This window comes from Bos indicus x Bos taurus, chromosome 9 (assembly GCF_003369695.1).
Source record: "Bos indicus x Bos taurus breed Angus x Brahman F1 hybrid chromosome 9, Bos_hybrid_MaternalHap_v2.0, whole genome shotgun sequence".
Taxonomy (NCBI): Eukaryota; Metazoa; Chordata; class Mammalia; order Artiodactyla; family Bovidae; genus Bos; species Bos indicus x Bos taurus.
In genome coordinates, this window is record NC_040084.1 from 32,196,473 (window position 1) to 32,218,858 (window position 22,386).

At 40.0% G+C, this 22,386-nt stretch overlaps 1 protein-coding gene across 2 annotated transcripts in view; it reads left to right on the plus strand.

The window, feature by feature from the left end:
- Positions 1 to 655: 655 nt before the first annotated feature.
- The window catches only part of MCM9 (minichromosome maintenance 9 homologous recombination repair factor), a 96,726-nt gene continuing 74,995 nt past the window's right edge, over positions 656 to 22,386 (plus strand). The window contains exons 1-5 of one of the 2 annotated variants that reach the window (XM_027551115.1): positions 657 to 800; positions 3,423 to 3,740; positions 10,043 to 10,356; positions 11,516 to 11,597; positions 20,134 to 20,334. In XM_027551115.1, coding sequence (XP_027406916.1) covers positions 3,437 to 3,740; positions 10,043 to 10,356; positions 11,516 to 11,597; positions 20,134 to 20,334 — 901 coding nt within the window. In that variant the 5' untranslated portion in view covers positions 657 to 800; positions 3,423 to 3,436. Of the gene's footprint in view, positions 801 to 3,422; positions 3,741 to 10,042; positions 10,357 to 11,515; positions 11,598 to 20,133; positions 20,335 to 22,386 lie in introns of both variants that reach the window. The other variant, XM_027551116.1, reaches the window with a different exon arrangement.

Below are 22,386 nucleotides of genomic sequence, written 5' to 3' on the forward strand. Positions count from 1 at the left end.
AGCTAGACAAATACATCGGGGAACAGAATATTAAGTCTTAGACCCGCATATAAGGACAACTGACATTGGAGGTAAGTCCAAAGGCTATTCAGTGGAAAAAATATAGCTCTTTTAATAGTAGTAGATTTCTATTAATAAAGTTATCCCAAGATCCATATTTCGCAAAAAAAAATCCGTATTTTGCAGCATATCCAAAAATCAGCTCAAAATTAATCATAAACCTAAACTTAAAACCTTCATTCTAAAACTTGTGGAAGAAAACAGAAAAATCTTGGCGGCTTTGGGTCTGGCAGAGGTCTTAAGACAAGAAGGAAAGCCCAGCGCGTGCAAAACCTAAGAGCCACCGCCTACCGCTCAGTCTAGCCCGCCCCGGGGCTCCTGGCGCCCTGGCCGGGACCCGCCTCGCTCCTCCCATCCAGCCCCGCCCCGCCCCGCCTCTCTCGTCCGGCAGCGCTCGGCGGGGCGCGCGCCCGCCCGCCCGCTCCTCCACCCGGAAGAGGCACCTGAACCGCCAACTTGAGGCAGTGCGCGGCCCGGCGTCCCTCGGGAGCGCGGGCCCGATCAAGCCGCCCGCGTGGCGCCTATCTCGCCCGGGCGCCAGGCGGACCCGCGGGTGCCTGCGCGTCCCCGGGGCCGACGGCGCCTCCAGCGGCCCCGCGCGCGCCACCCGCCCCGCCTCCACCCGGGGCCTCCTCCCGCCTCGCGGGCCCCGCGCACTACCCCGCCGCCTGGCCTGAGCCCTTCGTGTCCCTCAGCGTCGGGAGCAGCCCCCGGTGACTTCTGACACCGCGTAACCGCCAGTAAGTGAAAGCCGCAGCTTCGTTTCACCATTCTTTATTTCTCCCGCAGAGGGTCCCAAGTCTTGCCCACACCTGGTTAATTCCAAAACTATTCAACTTCGGGCCTGGGCCGGCGATGCGGCTGCCCGCAGCTGAGCCTAGGAAATGTTGTTGTCGGGCACGGGCAGTGTCCAGAGACGGAAGTGTGGAAAGCTGTTCTCCGGGCACAACTTGGCTCCACGTTTGCGGAGCGCCCGCGGGGAGGAGGCGGAGAGCTGAAGCTGGGGGGCGGGAAGGGGGCGGTGCCAAAGAGGGCGGATCTTAGGGTGCAGGGGCGTGGCCCCCGGAGGGGCGGTGCGGCGGGTGTGCGGGCTGTGATTCCCAGGGACCCAGCTGGAAGTTACAGCTTATGCATCCTCCTGGGTTTTTCTTGTTGGCGATTTACTTAAGAGAATAAAGTAGCACAACCTGGCTTTATTTGTCTTCAAATATTCCATAAGAAAAAGGAAAAGGAACTTGAAAGTTGTAAAACGCTGCTCAAGTATGAGTGAGCATGTTTCTAGGGTTAGCAAGCTGCTTAGTCAGTTGTGCCCAGATATTGAAAGTGAATGCTTTTTTTTTTAGTGATGCTGTTTCAAAAAGACTAGGCGAAATTTAAACTGATCTTAATATGAACCATGAATTCTGAGACTACCCCCTTCCAGCCTTATGTGAAACTGCCTTTTAAGTTGCTAAGTTTTTGGCTCCAAATTTAATATGCATTTATAGAATCTTAGAGGTTATCTAAAGGGACAACAGAGGATGAGATGGTTGGATGGCATCACTGATTCGATGGACATGAGTTTGAGCAAGCTCCTGGAGTTGGTGATGGACAGGGAAGCCTGGCATGCTGCAGTCTGTGGGGTTGCAAAGAGTCTGGACATGACTGAGAGACTGAACTGAACTGAGACCTTATCTTATAGCCACTCTAAGAGTCCCAGTTTTGTTTTGTTTTGTTTTTCCAGCAAAGGCCAAATGATGAAAATACTGTATGATTAGTTGTTCTTTCTCAAGTGCTTTTTCTTCTTTACTCTTAGCTGAATGTATACCTACCCCACACAAAATACTTATCAGTGTAGTGGCCTATACATCTCTTAATCTCACATTGGCATCCTGTAAGTGTCAGGATTCTTGACATAACTGTGGTATACTACCCCTTACTCCTTTCATACCTTCGAGTAGCTTCCCAGAGAAAGCAAAATATTGCTAGTAGCACGTGTAACACATATTTAGGATGCTAAACCGTGAATGTCATAACAATCTTCTTTCATCTATTTCTAGGACAACAGATGTTGATTGAATGAAATAAGTCAAAGGACATTTGTCCTCCAGTGGTCTGTTTCCAAACCAAATGTGAATTTCTTAAATGATCAATTTGGGCAGTTTATTTGTAACTGTCCTTTGGCACGTCTGGGGTTGTCACTCCATTTATATTTAATTCTTGTCTCTTTTGTGCTCCCATTTGTATTGCATTTTTACCACTGTTAGAACATCACTTCATTTGATCTGTTCTTTGGTTATCTGAGGCATAGAGGACCTTTTATTGTGCTTTTTTCATTTCCCAGAATAGTGCCTTGTACATGTTATCTACATATATTCATGAAAATAGAATAGCAGCAGGCCCTTTTTAATCTGTAGATATAAATTAAAATGTAATATATTTACTTTTAATCATAGTGATTTCTCATTTAGAGACAGTTTCCTTTCCTCAATTTAATTTCCTAGGTTTTTTTTTTATACTTTTCACAACTATTTTTGCTGAAGCCAGCTGAACCCCTTCCGGTCATAAGCACTGAAAGAACAAAGTGGCTAAGAAGTAAAATTATTTTTAAGAAGCCATTTTTTCCTGCCAGCTGATTTCTAGTGTGGAGCTTCCTAGGAGGCTCAGTGGTTAAGAATCCACCTGCCAATGCAGGAGACATGGAAAACTTGGGTTTGATCCCTGGGTTGGGAAGATCCCTTGGAGAAGGAAATGGCAATCCACTCCAGTATTCTTGCTTGGAAAATCCCAGGGACAGAGGAGCCTGATGGGCTACAGTCCATGGAGTCTCAAAAAGTCAGACATGACTTAGAGACTAAAGCAACAATAGTTTTCCGAGGTTAGAAAAAGAAAAGAGGAACACTTTCACCTCCAAATGTAAATTTCTAAAGCCAATTTATTAACTCCTTAAGTCAGAATTGCTACTGGTCTGAATAGTAGTATGTAGCAGAATACAAATGAGTGTGTGTGTGTGTGTGAGACTAGGTTTGCCAGGGAGAGAGAGAAAAATGTTTTTTATGTAAATAAAACCTGGAACCAGGATGCTTGCAAAGAACTCTACTAGGAGGAACTTAAACCAAAAGACTGGCATTTAAGATTTTATGTGCTTAATAATTGTGCTCAGTCGCTAAGTCATGTCCAACTCTTTGTGACACCACGGACTGTAGTCCACCAGGATCCTCTGTCCATGGAATTTTCCAGGCAAGTGACTATAACAGATAATTCAGATCAAATTAGAGTCTGGCGCAAAGTCAGAATGATTTACAGCCAAACAGTCTTTTTTGTAAACTAGTATATAAGTCTAGAAAAGCAAAGGTATAACACAGTCCTTTCTCTTTCTTTAGTTACCTAGATCAAGATGAATAGCGATCAAGTTACATTGGTTGGTCAAGTGTTTGAGTCCTATGTTTCGGAGTACCATAAGAACGACATACTTCTCATCTTGAAGGAAAGAGATGAAGATGCTCATTACCCAGTTGTGGTTAATGCCATGACCCTTTTTGAGACCAACATGGAAATTGGGGAATATTTCAATGCCTTCCCTAATGAAGTGCTAACTATTTTTGATAATGCACTGAGAAGATCAGCCTTGACGATTCTCCAGTCCCTTTCTCAGCCTGAAGGTCTCTCCATGAAGCAGAATCTTCATGCCAGGATATCAGGTGAATTTTACTGCCATATTGTTTTTTAGGAAGATTTTGAGAAATCCCAACATATATTGAGTTTAAGCACTAATAATAGATTTTTATACTTAAAATGGGCTTTCCAGGTGACTCAGATAGTAAAGAATCAACCTGCAATACAGAAGACCCAGGTTTCATCTCCAGGTCAGAAAGATCCCCTAGAGAAGGAAATGGCAACTCACTCCAGTATTCTTGCTTGGGAAAATCCCATGGATAGAGAAGCCTGGAGGGCTACTGTCTACGGGGTCACAAGAGTCAGACACAATTTAGCAACTAAGCCACCATACTTAAAAACATATCCATTGTGTAATTGATGGTCACTTTTGGAGAAGAATCATGATTCTATACTGTTTCTCTGGACATTTGGAAGGCTAGGCTGGCTACTAGCCATACCAACTGAGAGGAGGGAGAATATTTGTGTGCATATATACACATATGTATGTGTGTATAAAACTAATACAGCTTTCTGAGCTTTTGTGACTACTGACAATAAAAGTATAGGTAATTCAAAGAATAAGAAAATTTGGTAGATGCTACCCAGTGATAAAATTCATTATTTTTTTATATCAAGATTAGCATTGTGCTGGGCACCTATCAGGCCCTCAGTAACTTTTTTGGGATGAATAACAGACAAAGCTTCTTAAGTTTAAAGAAATTGCAGTGGAGCAATTAGCAACTTGTAGTGTTAAAGCTATGTCTTTGAATTCCTGCAATCTAGGATTAGAGAACAGATGTGCCATTTTGTTTGAAAATAAGTATTTACTACATTTCAGAAAGATGGGGATTTATAAATAACAAAATCGATTGCTGTGGGACTTCCCTAGAGGTCCAGTGGTTAAGACTCTGTGCTTCCAATACAGGGGATGCAGGTTCGATCCCTGGTCAGGGAACTAAGATCCCAAATGCTGCCTGGCCAAAAAAAAAGGAAAAAAAAAAAAAAACCCAAAAATGAATGCTGTGATTTCAGAAAGATTAGGAGTCCCTATAGAATTCCTTGGAGATAAATTAAAATTCAAAAAAATACCAGATACTTGATTTAGGTGAAAAAATAGTATCTGCAGTTACACTTACTGGAATAAAATTATGAATATTATTAATCTTTATGTATCAGATACTAGGTAATATCTTGCTAGGATCAAGAAAAAATGTTCTGTTCTTATGATGTTTCAGAATGGTTGTTAAAAGGGACTTTAGTTGATGTTATTGAAATGGTATTTAAGAAATGACTTTAGGCTGTCTTTATGTTTAGACACTTTTCAATGCTCAGTTTAAATACTAAAATTCTGTCTGCCTAAGTGATCCTATTGGTTTCAGGTGAATTTAGCCCGTTTCTTCATTATCCTCTGAGAAAGTGACTTGCAAATTATATTACTACCAAAATAACATCATTCTACAAACATATCCCATGTGGGGATTTGCTAGACCCTTGGGAAACCAAAATGCACATGGTATAGTCCCTCATCTAAAGAGCTTCAAGGCTATAAGGGAGACAGCTGTATAGTCAAATTTATTTCCCAATTTATGTATGTATGCCCACAGATCCATGCATATGTACGTATTGAACATAATTGTAAAGGCACTCACTGGCATCTTTTACTTATGTGACACATGTGTCACTGAAGATATTTAGAAGATATATTAGCTCGCTGAGCAGGGAGTGAATTGTCCTAGATGATTCACCCAAGGATTCTAGACTAGAAGATGAGATCAGGGAGGGATGCGGGTGTCCCAGGCAGAATGAACCAGGAGTGGGAATGGTCTGGTTTTAGGTATATTGCACCTCCATTTTGGACTCAGGCAAGGCATTGAATTAGTAAAACCCAGGATGCCTCTGTGGGCTTCCCCAGTGGCTCAGTGGTAGAGAATCCACCTGCCAATGCAGGAGATGTGGGAAACATGGGTTCGATCTCTGGGTCTGGAAGATTCCCTGGAGGAGGAAATGGCAACCCACTCTAGTATTCTCGCCAGGTGTAAATCCCAGGGACAGAGGGGTCTGGTGGGGTACCATCCAAGGGGTCTCATAGAGTTGGATACGACTGAGTGACTGAACACACACACACAGGATGTGTCTGTGGCTCCGTCTCCTTAGGAACATAACACGTTTTTCTGGCTTGTTTTTCTAGAATATGCATTGCTCTTTGTCTTCTGGGATTGTTATTGGTCTGAAGTTTACTTGGGCTTCCCAGGTGGTGCAGTGGTAAAGAATCGCCTGCCAGTGCAGGAGACGCAAGCTTGATTCCTGGATCGGGAACATCCCCTAGAGTAGGAAATGGCAACCTACTCCAGTATCCTTGCCTGGAAAACTCCATGGGCAGAGGAGCCTGGCAGGCTGCAGTCCATGGGGTCACAGTCAGACACGACTGAGTGACTGAGCATAGACACAGAAAATTTACTTGCTATTCGCAGTGGTTTTGATGAAAGGTATTCAAATAAACAGCATCAAAGTAAGTGAGAAAAAAATAGCACTCACATGGGTTTTTTTTAAACATTATTTATTTATTTATTTTTGGCTGTCCTGGGTCTTCGAAGCTGTGCAGGCTTTTCTCTAGTTGCAGAGAGTGGCTGCGACTCTGCAGCTGTGTTGCACAGGCTTCCCACTGCAGTGGCTTCTCTTGTGGAGCACGGGCTCTAGAGCACAGGCTCAGTAGTTGTGGCGCGTAGGCTTAAGTTGCTCCATGGCAGGTGGTATCCTCTAGGATCAGGGATCGAACTCATGTCTCCTGCATTGGCAGGCAGATTCCTTACCAGTGAGCCCTCAGGGAAGCCCCTCACATGTTATTTCAAGTAGTGTTTCTCAAACATTAATGGGCATCAGAATCACCTGTAGGACTTGTTAAAGTGCTGATTGCTGGGCCCCACCCCCAGAGTTATTCATGGAAGAGATCTGACCTCTTGTCCAAGAATCTGCATTTCTCGAAAGCTCTGAGGCTGATGCTGATTTCCAGGGACTGCCTGCCGGCAACCACGGGCTTGAAGTAATTGCTGCTAAGTTGCTGCTGCTAAGTCGCTTCAGTTGTGTCTGACTCTGTGCAACCCCATAGACGGCAGCCACCAGGCTCCCCCGTCCCTGGGATTCTCCAGGCAAAAACACTGGAGTGGGTTGCCATTTCCTTCTCCAATGCATGAAAGTAAAAGTGAAAGTGAAGTCGCTCAGTAGTGTCCGACTCTTGGCGACCCCATGGACTGCAGCCCCCCAGGCTCCTCCATCCATGGGATTTTCCAGGCAAGAGTACTGGAGTGGGATGCCATTGCCTTCTCCTGAAGTAATTGATCTGGACATAACCTCTAACACAGATCTGGATGTGTCTCTGTTTTAAGTAATAATTTAATTTCTCTCATTAAATGAGTCAGAGAATGATAGAGTTTTTGTTGTTTAGTGTTAATGGTGGCTTAATTTCTGATGTACCTGCTGCTTTACTGGGATAAGTTGAAGAATACACTTAGTAACATATAGTAAGACAAAAAGATTAAAATAAATTGACATTTCTATCATCCCTTACTCTTTTTTAGTTCTAAGGTTTTGATTTTTGTGGTCAGTTTTGCTGTTACTTTTAGCTCTATCTTCATATTATAAATTTGCTTAAAAATTGCAATAATATGAAACAGTGTGAAGATCCAAAAATATACTCACCTCTACTACCCTTTTCTTAAAATAATGCAGTTACTTTAGAATAAAAAATAAATCACTTAATGGTAATATCATGTTCCAGACTAATTTGTTTGATTCTAAAAAAAAAGTTTATTTTCACATGTATCACATACATGATTCCATTCAGTGAGATAACATTAAGATGTCATATTGTCCTGTATTGTTAAAGTGTAGAAGATTATGAAAAGCTGATTTTCTTAGAAAAGTCGGTTGTAATTGTTTACTTAGTTTTTTTCATTAGAGATGCTATAATTGCATTTAGCCACAGGCCCCTTGGCAGTCTGGACAGCAGGGAATTCACTCACCCTGGCACTGCAGGAGGAACACAGAGAGGGTTGGTGAGCATAAGAGGGAGGGACCCTTGTGGTTGAGGCTAAAACTCTTCACCTCCCACCTGCTTTCTTCCTGAGTGTGGAATATCTCTCTAGCACAATTCCTCATGCTGATCGAAGTAAAACCAGTATTGCATAGTCTTGTCATGACCCAGCATGCCCAGGGCTAGATCATCACTTGCAAGGAAAGGAAGGTGTCTCTGGACTCCAGGAGTACCTTCTTTTACACTCTTCCTGGCAGAAGTTTCCTCCAGATATAAAGGACATCTTCTATGCATTAGTGCATTCATTTTACCATTTTGTTTAGCGCTTCTATTTTTGTACATGTGAGGGTGCTAGCCTCGACTTAGGTTTTCTTGCAGAAGGGTAAATCTGAATGTACTCTAACTTGCTGAGTGAACTGGGGAGAGTTCTCCAAAGTAGCGTCGGAAAGCTGCAGAGGTACCATGATTTGCAGATATTCACGCTTTTTGTCTGGACTAGGAGATTGGAAGTCATGAGAAAGGCAAGACTAGAGAGGGCAAGTTACAAGGCTTGAAAACACTGTCAGATTTATGTATTAATAAATCCTAAACCTAACTAGAGAAAGCACTAGCCTTTGGTCATTCCACTGCCATTTCTTTATCACTTAGCTTTGTGGTTATCAGAACCACAATTGTTATCAGAGTCATCAATTGATTTTATGTGTGGTGTGTGGCAGTGTATTTGTCATTGAGTAAGGTTAAATTTATATACTCTATTTACATTTTTACTGAGATAGAATGTAATATACTATATTTACATTCTACTTAACAGATAGCCCTCTTAAGAGGATCAGTTCTTTTTAAAATCCAGGTTATTTTATCATCCATACTTTTAAAGAGAGTCCACTGACAATTGTTATTTGGAATAATTCTTTTCTATTTTTTAAAAAAATTTTATTATATATTGGAGCATAGTTGATTAACAATGTTGTGTTAGTTTCAGCCATACAACAGAGCAATTCAATTACACATACACATTATCTGTTCTTTTTCTAGTTCTTTTCCCATTTAGGTTATTACAGAATATTGAGCCGAGTTCCCTGTGCTATGCAGTGGGTCCTTACTGGTTATCTATTTTAAATACAGTAGTGTGTGCATCATTTTGTTGGTTTTTCGATTTCACATGTAAGCAGTATCATATGATATTTGTCTTCCTCTATCTGACTTATTTCACTTACTATGATAATCTCCAGGTTCATCCATGTTGTTGTAAATGGCTTTATTTCATTTGTTTTAATGGCTGAGTAATATTCCATTGTATTAAAGTGTATGTGCTGCATCTTATTCTTTTTTTTTTATACTGAGGTATAGCCAATTAACAATGTTGTGATAGTTTCAGGGAAACTATCAACAAAGGGACTCAGCCATACATATACATGTATCCACTCTCCCTCAAACTCCGCTTTCAACCAGGTTGCCACATAACATTGAGCAAATTTCCATGTGCTATACAGTAGGTCTTTGTTGATTATCTATTTTAAATATGGCACTGTGTATCTGTCTATCCCAAACTCCCTAACCCTTCCTCTCATCCTTCCCTCTACTCCCATGGCAACTATAGGTTTGTTCTCTGAGTCTGTGAGTCTCTTTCTTACTTTCTTACTCTTCTGTAAGTAAATTCATTTGTATCATTTCTTTTTAGATTTCACATATAAGGGATATCATATGATATTTCTCTTCCTGTCTGACTTCCTTCACTCCGTATGACAGTCTCTAGGTCCATTCATATTGCTGCAAATGGCATTATTTCATTCTTTTTAATGGCTGAGTAATATCCCATTGTATATATGTACTACATCTTTTTTATCCATTCCTCTGTCGATGGACATTTAGGTTGCTTCCATGTCTTGGCTGTTGTAAACAGCACTGCAGTTTACATTGGGATGCATGTATTCTTGCCAACCATGTTTTTCTCCCAGGAATGGGATTTCTGGAACATATGGAAGCTGTATTTTTAGTTTTTTAAGGAATCTCCATACTGTTCTCCATAGTGACTCTGCCAATTTACGTCACCATCAATAGTGTAGGAGGGTTTTCTTCTCTCCATACCCTCTCCAGCATTTATCATTTGTAGACTTTTTGATGATGGCCATTCTGACTGTTGTGTCTTTTCTATTTTCTTAATTGAGTTGATTTGACCTTTTTCTTAAGTAAAACACAGAAGTTTTTTCTTTTTTCCTGAAATTATACTCCTTTAGGAAATACGAGAAAAATATATTGCATGGAATCATATCTCAAGATATAAGTTGATGTGTTTTTGTTTTGTTTCTCCATCAGGATTGCCTGTTTGTCCTGAGCTGGTGAGGGAGCACATCCCTAAAACCAAGGATGTGGGACACTTCTTGTCTGTCACGGGGACAGTAATTCGAACAAGTCTGGTGAAGATCCTGGAGTTTGAGCGGGATTACATGTGTAACAAGTGCAAGCATGTATTTGTGGTCCAGGCTGACTTTGAGCAGTATTATACTTTCTTCCGGCCATCCTCATGTCCCAGCTTGGAGAACTGTGATTCTTCAAAATTCACTTGCCTCTCAGACTTGTCATCTCCAACCAGGTGTAGAGATTATCAGGAAATCAAAATTCAGGAACAGGTAAATGATCAAATACATGAGAAAAATAAATTTGTAGAAGTGTTTTTCAGCTTTGGGTAAACTGCCAGCACTCGGGAACATGTAACAGATTATATATGGTATTTGCGTCATCACCTAGTATAAGATCAAGCATGACATTTTTTTCTCATAGAGTATAGCATTTAGAGACCATAAAATGGTCATCTTTTTATAGTGAGCATTGGCAGGAAGGTTATGAAGTGACTTAATAATTATTTTAAATTGAAAACATGAATTTTTAAGAAGTTTACCTAAGTGATAGGAAAAAATTAAATGGGTTTAATTGGTGGTTAAACACTGGAGTGGGCAGGATTTAGGGTTTAGGTACAATTTACATGCTGTGCCAAATGAGGTATACATAAACATTTTAAACATGTGTGCATGAGCCTTAGTTTCCTTTACTTGCAGCTTAAACACAAAGGCTTTATTCAGTGTCAAAGACTCAGACCCCTTCTGTCTTTCTACACCATTCTTAATAAATGGCTTCTATTCTTATAGTGGTCAGTGGTTCAGGATGGTGGCTACAATTCTGTAACATCTGTATCCCAGTCAAGGAATAGGAAAAAGGAAGCAAAAGCACCTGTCATCTAAACCAAGTATCCATTTAAGCTGTCTCCCTCAAAGTCTTCTGCAACAAGTTTACTTGTGTCTCATTGGTCAGAACTTAGTCATATGACCACACTTAGCTGCAAGGGAACCTGAGAGATTAGTCTTCTATAAAGGAAGTAATAAGGCACACATATAATAAGAATAAAGCTAGAGTTCTCTAACGAATAATCAAAAGAACTGAGTGATTTGTCCCAGGTCTTATGAATAGAGATCAGGGTAGAACTGCCTCTCTTTTCTGGTTAAGTAACTTTATTATTGTGTTTAGTAGCTGGAGCATGTTTTATTTTGACCACCCCCCAGGTTGATTATGCTTTGAGCTATTTCCATCTGAATGTTTTTATTTTAGTTTAGTTTTAGTAAATTCTTCAACTGATAGTAGGCACAAGTTTCAAGAAAATTCCTTAAATCCCCATCATAATTAAATTGCATGATAATACCAGAGAAACAGACAGTAATGTCAAGAACTGCTAGGCTTCTGAATATTTAGTATATATCTACATGTACTCAGTATCCGCTTTCTTTTCCTTGCTAGGTTCAAAGGCTATCTGTTGGAAGTATTCCACGATCGATGCAGGTTATCCTGGAAGATGATTTAGTAGACAGTTGCAAATCTGGTAAGAATGAACTTTTGTTAACTTATATAGTAGGTCTCAGCTTTCTTCACAGTCCAACTCTCACATCCATACATGACCACTAGAAAAACCATAGCCTTGACTAGACGGACCTTTGTTGGCAAAGTAATGTCTCTACTTTTCAATAGGCTATCTAGGTTGGTCATAATCTTCCTTCCAAGGAGTGAGCGTCTTTTAATTTCATGGCTGCAGTCACCATCTGCAGTGATTTTGGAGCCCCCAAAAATAAAGTCTGACACTGTTTCCACTGTTTCCCCATCTATTTGCCATGTAGTGATGGGACCAGATGCCATGACCTTAGTTTTCTGAATGTTGAGCTTTAGGCCAACTTTTTCACTCTCCACTTTCACTTTCATCAAGAGGCTCTTTAGTTCCTCTTCACTTTCTGCCACAAGGGCGGTGTCATCTGCATATCTGAGGTTATTGATATTTCATGCTTTTGAACTGTGGTGTTGGAGAAGACTCTTGAGAGTCCCTTGGACTGCAAGGAGATCCAACCAGTCCATTCTACAGGAGATCAGTCCTGAGTGTTCACTGGAAAGACTGAGGCTAAGGCTGAAACTCCAATACTTTGGCCACTTCATGCGAAGAGTTGACTCATTGGAAAAGACCCTGATGCTGGGAGGGATTGGGGGCAGGAGGAGAAGGGGACGACAGAGAATGAGATGGCTGGATGGCATCACCGACTCAATGGACATGAGTCTGAGTAAACTCCGGGAGTTGCTGATGGACAGGGAGGCCTGCGGTGCTGTGATTCATGGGGTCACAAAGAGTCGGACACAACTGAGCGACTGAACTGAAAGTATTGATTGGGCTTCCCAGGTGGCACAGTTGTAAAGAATCCACCTGCCAATCAGGAGATGTGTGTTCGATCCCTGGGTCAGGCAGATCCCCTGGAGACGGAAATGGCAGCCCACTCCTGTATTCTTGCCTGGGAAATCCCATGGACAGATGAGCCTTACATGCTACAGTCCATGGGGTTCCAAAAGAGTCAAGACATGACTTAGTGACTAAACAACAACAACAAAAGTATTGATTAGGAAAAACCACATTTCATTTTCCTGAGATCAACTGCAAGTGAGTGTGGGGAACTTGAGAACAGATACTGGCATGAGGTGGGAGGTGATAGAGGGAAGAAGCTGGGCTGGAGCTCAGCGATCTAGTCTAGCTGTTTGTTTAATAGATGAAGAACCCGACTTGCCCATGAGAGCTTAACCTTTCTGTTTTTCTTATTCCAAAAACCTTAAAAACTTGGTTCTATATGTTTGCTTACTGATTTTCACTGGCTATTTTCACTAGTTAATTTTCACTTAACATTTAATTTGAATTGAAGTTCGGTCAGAAAATGGAAATGATTATTATTGATGACTGCCTTTCAATTTATTTCAACATGTCCTGCTTTAAATATTCCTGCCCTCACATAAAAGACCTTAATCTCTATAAAAGACAAATAGTACCTGTGTGTCCCCTGAGGCGTAACAGGTATGTTTGATCTCTTATTTCGTATCCCAGTGCTCCCCTACTTGGACAAATCAAGAATGTTTCATTCCTCTAAATTCCATCATTTCCCTTTTATTAACCCTTGACTTCTCCAAATGCCTTATTTAAAAAATATTTACTGAGCTGGCATTTCATTAAAATGATGAGGCAAAGGCTCTATGAAAACAAAGAGTTTAGTATCTACAGTGAAGAATAATTCCTTGTCAAAAGGCTTTCCCCTTCCACCAAGAATCACCAACTCATACTTTGATATTTATATCAAATATAGTAACAATTTATAGTTCTCCAAACAATATTTTAAGTAAATAATAGGTTTGATCAGGGATTGCCTACTAAATGGACAAGGCTATGTCAGAGTACCTTGTTCATAGAAGACTCTTGATTTTAACCAGAATTTTTAATATCTGGATCAGCAAAGCAGTGCTTGTATGAGCTTAGCTAGAACATGAAAATGTCCTTTGATAGAGATTAAGATGTTTTCATCCAGTTGGTCTGAACTGAATTCTTTCTGCACTTAAAAAAAAAAATCTTAAGGTATTTTTCTTTCACATGTCACTTAAAATAAAGAATGGCTGGCAGCAGTCTGTCAACAGCTATTTTTTCATTTATCCACTGCTACAAACCTTTTTGAGAATCAGAAGACATAAGTAGCATAATCATTGCCCTTTGGGAATTCACAGTCTAGTTAGGAACCCCAGTCTGACATTGCAGAGTCGTGAAGTTGGAGGTTATATACTGATAACTGTCAGTGAGGCAGATCAGATAGGTCTGACCATGGGTGGTTGCGGTGCTAAATATGCTGCAGAAGAGAGAGGGGCACAGACAGATGGGATTGTGTAAAGCGAGAATTGTAGTTTCCTGAAAGTATTATTGTTTCCAATAACATTTACTGTAGAAAATCACATAAGTTTCAAATGAGTATTTATTGCTTTGGACTATCTCATAAACCTCACAGTTGGAGTACTCCACATTTTACACATTGTTGCCGCTTAGTGGAGTCATGGTATTTCTAGTGGGTACAATATCTGAAACATAAGTTTCTCATTTAACTTAATAGAGAAACAGCATCTATAAAATGACCCATTTAAATGACCATAGTAGAGAACTCATCAAAGTGTTCATATAATGTTGCCCTGGTTATGTTCATCTAAAAAAAAATTGGGCACAGTCAATATAGGAAATGATCACTCTTCCTGATGGGATTTGAAAACCATCCAGCAGTGGTTTAGGAAGGATCTTGAAAGTGTATGAAGAACTTATTTAATGTCTTTGTCACCATTTACTATCAAGTTGCCTGAGGCTAGAAATATGCCTTCTATTCGGTGAATTGCTACCACCAGTTCCATTAACAGCATTCACAGAAGACTTCTCTTTAAGAAAGCAAAGCACTCCAGGTTACACATCACACATTTATGTTTAGAGAGTGAAAGGCATTTTGCATCAACAAATATCAAAAATTAATGTTTGATACAGGCTTGGAAATGAAGACTTGCCAGTTAAGTTTATAGTGCAAAGTATAAATTCCAGTATTGGTTTAAGGTATTTCCAGCATCCTATGTGCAACAAGATTGAAATCTTGGGGACTAGGATTATATCTTTTTTTTTCTTTTGGCCCCCTTTTCTCTAGCACCAAAATATTGAATGCCAAACAATCACCTATACTTCTTAATTGGCTTACTGAATTGTATGTAATGATAAAAAATATGTCGGTATTTGGAGAATATTCCTATAAACTATCCAAGGCCTCTTAGGAAAAACCTGTAAAAGTTTAATATTCTACTCATTAATCAAGAATGGCTGAACAACACACTGATGAATAACCAACAAATCACAGAAGAAATCAAAAAAGAAATCAAAATATGCGTAGAAATGAATGAAAATGAAAACACAACAACCCAAAACCTATTCAGTTCAGTTGCTCAGTCGTGTCCAACTCTTTGAGACCCCATGAACCACAGCACACCAGGCCTCCCTGTCCATCACCAACTCCTGGAGTTCACCCAAACCCATATCCATTGAGTCTGTGATGCCATCCAACCATCTCATCCTCCATCGTCCCCTTCTCCTCCTGCCCTCAATCTTTCCCAGCATCAGGGTCTTTTCAAATGAGTCAGCTCTCCGCATCAGGTGGCCAAAGTATTGGACTTTCAGCTTCAACATCAGTCCTTCCAATGAATTCCCAGGACTGATCTCCTTTAGGATGGACTGGTTGGATCCCCTTACAGTCCAAGGGACTCTCAAGAGTCTTCTCCAACCCCACAGTTCAAAATAATCAATTCTTCAGTGCTCAGCTTTCTTTATAGTCCAACTCTCACATCCATACATGACACTGGAAAAACCATAGCCTTGACTAGACGGACCTTTGTTGGCAAAGTAATGTCTCTGCTTTTTAATATGCTGTCTAGGTTGGTCATAACTTTCCTTCCAAGGAGTAAGTGTCTTTTAATTTCATGGCTGCAGTCACCATCTGCAGTGATTTTGGAGCCCAGAAAATTAAAATCAGCCACTGTTTCCACTGTTTCCCCATCTATTTCCCATGAAGTGATGGGACCAGATGCCATGATCTTAGTTTTCTGAATATTGAGTTTTAAGTCAACTTTTTTACTCTCCTCTTTCACTTTCATCAAGAGGCTCTCTAGTTCTTCACTTTCTTCCATAAGGGTAGTGTCATCTGCGTATCTGAGGTTATTGATCTTTCTCCTGGCAATCTTGATTCCAGCCTGTGCTTCCTCCAGCCCAGTGTTTCTCATGATGTACTCTGCATATAAGTTCAATAAGCAGGGTGACAATATACAGCCTTGACCTACTCCTTTTCCTATTTCGAACCAGTCTATTGTTCCATGTCTGGGACACTGTAAAAGCAGTGCTAAGGGGAAGGTTCATAGCAATACAGGCTTACCTCAAGAAACAAGAAAAAAGTCAAATAAATAACCCAACTCTACACCTAAAGCAACTAGAAAAGGAAGAAATGAAGAACCCCAGGGTTAGTAGGAGAGAAATCTTAAAAATCAGGGCAGAAATAAATGCAAAAGAAACAAAAGAGACCATAGCAAAAATCAACAAAGCCAAAAGCTGGTTCTTTGAGAAGATAAATAAAATTGACAAACCATTAGCCAGACTCATCAAGAAACAAAGGGAGAAGAATCAGATCAACAAAATTAGAAATGAAAATGGAGAGATCACAACAGACAACACAGAAATACAAAGGATCATAAGAGACTATTATCAGCAATTATATGCCAATAAAATGGACAACCTGGAAGAAATGGACAAATTCTTAGAAAAGTACAACTTTCCAAAACTGAACCAGGAAGAAACAGAAAATCTTAGCAGACCAGGCACAAGCACAGAAATTGAAACTGTAATCAAATCTTCCAGCAAAAAAAAGCCCAGGTCCAGACGGCTTCACAGCTGAATTCTACCAAAAATTTAGAGAAGAGCTAACACCTGTCCTACTCAAACTCTTCCAGAAAATTGCAGAGGAAGGTAAACTTCCAAACTCATTCTATGAGGCCACCATCACCCTAATACCAAAACCTGACAAAGATGCCACAGAAAAAGAAAACTACAGGCCAATATCACTGATGAACATAGATGCAAAAATCCTTAACAAAATTCTAGCAAACAGAATCCAACAACATATTAAAAAGATCATACATCATGACCAAGTGGGCTTTATCCCAGGGATGCAAGGATTCTTCAATATCTGCAAATCAATCAACGTAATACACCACATTAACAAATTGAAAGATAAAAACCATATGATTATCTCAATAGATGCAGAGAAAGCCTTTGGCAAAATTCAACATCCATTTATGATAAAAACCCTACAGAAAGCAGGAATAGAAGGAACATACCTCAACATAGTAAAAGCTATATATGACAAACCCACAGCAAACATTATCCTCAATGGTGAAAAACTGAAAGCATTTCCCCTAAAGTCAGGAACAAGACAACAGTGCCCACTCTCACCACTGCTATTCAACATAGCAATCAGAGCAGAAAAAGAAATAAAAGGAATCCAGATTGGAAAAGAGGAAGTAAAACTCTCACTGTTTGCAGATGACATGATCCTCTACATAGAAAACCCTAAAGACTCCACCAGAAAATAACTAGAGCTAATCAATGAATATAGTATAGTTGCAGGATATAAAATTTAACACACACAAATCCCTTGCATTCCTATACACTAATAATGAGAAAACAGAGAAATTAAGGAAACAATTCCATTCACCATTGCAACGAAAATAATTAAATACTTAGGAATATATCTACCTAAAGAAACAAAAGACCTATATATAGAAAACTATAAAACACTGATGAAAGAAATCAAAGAGGATACTAATAGATGGAGAAATATACCATGTTCATGGATTGGAAGAATCAATATAGTGAAAATGAGTATACTACCCAAAGCAGTCTATCGATTCAGTGCAATCCCTATCAAGCTACCAATGGTATTTTTCACAGAACTGGAACAAATAATTTCACAACTTGTATGGAAATACAAAAAACCTCAAGTAGCCAAAGCTATCTTGAGAAAGAAGAATGGAACTGGTGGAATCAGCCTGCCTGACTTCAGGCTGTACTACAAAGCCACAGTCATCAAGACAGTATGGTACTGGCACAAAGACAGAAATATATATCAATGGAACAAAATAGAAAGCCCAGAGATAAATCCACGCACCTATGGACACCTTGTCTTCGACAAAGACAAGAATATACAGTGGAGAAAAGAAAATCTCTTTAACAAATGGTGCTGGGAAAACTGGTCAACCACTTGTAAAAGAATGAAACTAGAACACTTTCTAACACCATGCACAAAAACAAACTCAAAATGGATTAAAGATCTAAACGTAAGACCAGAAACTATAAAACTCCTAGAGGAGAACATAGGCAAAACACTCTCCGACATAAATCACAGCAGGATCCTCTATGACCCACCTCCTAGAGTATTGGAAATTAAAGCAAAAATGGGACCTAATTAAACTTAAAAGCTTTTGCACAACAAAGGAAACTATAAACAAGGTGAAAAGACAGCCTTCAGAATGGGAGAAAGTAATAGCAAATGAAGCAAATGACAAATAATTAATCTCAAAAATATATAAGCAACTCCTGCAGATCAATTCCAGAAAAATGAACAATGCAATCAAAAAATGGGCCAAAGAACTAAACAGACATTTCTCTAAAGAAGACATACAGATGGCTAACATACAGATGAAAAGATGCTCAACATCACTCATTGTCAGAGAAATGCAAATCAAAACCACAGTGAGATACCATTTCACACCAGTTAGAATGGCTGTGATCCAAAAGTCTACAAACAATAAGTGCTGGAGAGGGTGTGGAGAAAAGGGAACCCTCTTACACTGTTGGTGGGAATGCAAACTAGTACAGCCACTATGGAGAACAGTGTGGAGATTCCTTAAAAAACTGGAAATAGAACTGCCATATGACCCAGCAACCCCACTGCTGGGCATACACACCGAGGAAACCAGAATTGAAAGAGACACGTGTACCCCAATGTTCATCGCAGCACTGTTTATAATAGCCAGGACATGGAAGCAACCTAGATGTCCATCAGCAGACAAATGGATAAGAAAATGTGGTATGTATACACAATGGAATATTACTCAGCCATTAAAAAGAATTCATTTGAATCAGGTCTAATCAGGTGGATGAAACTGGAGCCTATTATACAGAGTGAAGTAAGCCAGGAAGAAAAACACCAATATAGTATACTAACGCATATATATGGAATTTAGAAAGATGGTAATGATGACCCTATATGCGAGACAGAAAAGAGACACAGATGTATAGAACAGTCTTTTGGACTCTGTGGGAGAGGGCGAGGGTGGGATGATTTGGGGGAATCACATTGAAACATGTATATTATCATATGTGAAACGAATCGCTAGTCCAGATTCGTTGCATGAGACAGGGTGCTCGGAGCTAGTGCACTGGGATGACCCAGAGGGATGGTATAGGGAGGGAGGGAGGTGGGAGGTGGGGTTCAGGATGGGGAACACATGTACACCTGTGGTGGATTCATGTTGATATATGGCAAAACCACTACAATATTGTAAAGTAATAAGCCTCCAATTAAAATAAATATATATTAAAAAAAACAAAAAGAATGGGAGAGTGTCCATAAGTGGGAAGGAACCAATCAAGAAGAATCAAGTGGGATTTTTGCTTTCATAGCTTGTGGAGAGGAGCTTTGAAATAGAACAAGTATTCATTCATTTCTTGGTGCACTCATTCTTTTGTCCTTTAAAAAACAAAAAAGGTGAGTGAACGTTAATAAGTGTACTTGAGTAAAAATGAATACACTGGGAACTAGAAGTAGTATCATTGTACCCATCATCACAATATTGTCTGCTTTCCTGACACCGGTTGATTGTGCAGTTGACCCTTGAACAACAGTGCTTTGAACAGCATGGGTCCACATATACACAGGTTTTTTTCAACAGTAAATATACTAGAGTACTACATGATGCACGGTTGGTTGAATCCACGGATGTGGAACAGCAGATTTGGACTTGAGCGTCCCCGGATTTTGATATCTGAGGTTGATTCTGGAACCAATCCCCTGGGAATATTGAAGGACAGACTGCACTTTATCCTTCTGGCTCAGTCCCCACCTCTTGATTAAATGAGAACGACATGGTTACTGTTCTGAGAGGATGAACATTTCACACAATAGAATCACAGTGAATATATCATCCAGTATTCTCCCAGGGACAGGTTAGAATTTGGTGTGATTGTCGTATGGCAGATTAAGAAAAATTAAAATGCTGGCTTTAGCTTTTAGCTGTGCAAATACAAGTGCCTGATTAAAAATAAATAAATAAATCGGGACACTGTGTTCTTTTGCCCCAAATGGTTTCTAGAGGAATGTGCACCACTCTAAAACCCTGGTGGGGTAGTGGTTGATTTCTTGGTTCTGGTCCTTTGTGGAGTTTGTGCCCAAGCAGGCAGGATGCTACTGCTGGATTCACTCAGTGCTTTTTTCCAGGTGATGACATCACTATTTATGGAGTTGTAATGCAGCGGTGGAAGCCCTTTAAGCAAGATGTGCGCTGTGAAGTGGAGATAGTCCTGAAGGCCAATTATATCCAAGTAAATAACGAAGAGTCTGCAGGGGTCAACATGGATGAGGAGGTCCGAAAGGAATTTGAAGACTTTTGGGAACACTATAAGAGCGATCCTTTTGCAGGTTTGTGATTAAGGGTATGGAGCTGATATTTATTAATGGCATTTCATTCATGATGTTGGTGATTTACATGCTGTGCATCAGTGGCTGTGTTCTGAGGGAGTAGCTTTACCAGTGCCTCTAGCTATAATCTCCCTTTAAAGCCCTTTTCTGGCATAATCCTCTCTGTTTAGTGATCTTACTGGAAATCCCAAGAGATTTTCCATTTCCAACTATTATTTTAATATCTCTTATCTGGCCAAAATAGTTTCAGAGTTTTCTACCTTCTTTACCAATTATAGTTCCTCCTTAAACAGGCAAAACTCATTCTGTTATGAAACTTTATTCTGTTAAAATCATTTCTCTTCTGATTCATCTTGTATCATTAAGACAGCTTCACTCTTTTACCTAAAAGATTTAAAAATATGGAATGGTAAAAAAGATGATAAGAGAGATGCAAAAAATCTTTGTCATCACAGCAAAAATTTCTGACTTCATAGTCAGAAATTACACTTAAGATGTAATTACACAGATGAAAACATTATAGCCTTTGGGTTTCTAGAGTATTTTTTATTAAAAAATCCCAACTATATAAAACACCAATTAAATCTTCAAGTGTCTGTTTTCATTCTTTCTTGGAGGCATCTTCTGAGAAAAATAAATGGAAGCCAATAATAGACTATTTCTGAGAAGCTTCACCTCAGATCTAATACACAGTGATTATGTATCTTAAATCATGTATTGAATTGGACAGATATCATTCCATAAAATAAGACTTTCATTTGCTTTAAATACAAGCAGTTGGCTTTTATTTTGTGGGATTTTTTTTTTCTTTTGCTTATGTGTGTAACACATATACAGTGGTTATCAATCATTCTTTTATCTGATCCATACAGAAAGAACCAAAGGTCTCTGTATTATAGCTTCATTAAGCAAATCTTTTACAAATCATGTTGTTCATTCGCCTAAGTCGTCTCTGATTTTACGACCCCATGGACTGCAGCACACCTGGCTTCCCTGTCCTTCACCATCTCCCAGAGTTTGCTCAAAGTCATGTCCATTAAGTCAGTGATGCCATCCAACCATCTCATCCACTGTTGCCCCCTTCTCCTCCTGCCCTCCATCTTTCCCAGCATCAGGGTCTTTTCCATTGAGTCGGCTCTTTGCATCACGTGGCCAAAGTATTGGAGCTTCAACATCAGTCCTTCCAGTGAATATTCAGGGTTGATTTCCTTTAGGATTGACTGATTTGATCTTCTTGCTGTCCAGGGGACATTCAAGAGTCTTGTCCAGCACAATTAGAAAGCATCAATTCTTCAGTGCTTTGACTCTATGAACCATATGTATTTTTAAATAAGTTTTTTTACTTAACATTGTTTCTCCCAATCAGTTCCCTACAAAAATCTGTAACAGTGTTAGGAAGGGCATCATACAGGGCTATCAGAAGTGCTATGTGCTGTTGATCAAAGAGTCTATCTTGTTTTAATTAGAAGGCTATAGCTATACATCTTATTTACCAGATGAAAGGAAGAAATAAATATAATAACCTGTGGGAAATGTAAGTAGGAAGACAGGGAGAAAATGAGGCAACATTTTTCTTTTTAGTATGAAGATTCTGCTTTGTTAGTTTCCTGAGTACCTATTATCAGCCATATCTTAGCATTTCAAAGTGTGTGTGTGTGTGTGTGTGTGTGTGTGTGTGTGTGTGTGTGTTGGGGGCGGAGGGAGGGTGGTGAAGGTGGGGAGCTGTATCCAAAGTGTGTCTTCATTTTGCTTGTCTAAAGACAGACATTACTATATTGCTCAGCTCTGGGAGGTTGGCTTGCTTCATTAAGATCTGATACTGTGAGTGCCGACAAGGAGCTGAAGATTTTCTTGTGATCTCAGGGATCCCCTGACCCTGATGCTTCGAGGACGGCTAGAAACCCAAAGGGGTTGGGTTCTGTTGGGCCATCTGAACCCACTCCAGGGTGACTTATCATCTTAGACCTAAGTTCTCTTCATTGGGGTAAATAATGGCCATGCCACAAGAGTGGATTACATGGGCACACTACTAACACAGTCTAGAACCAGAAA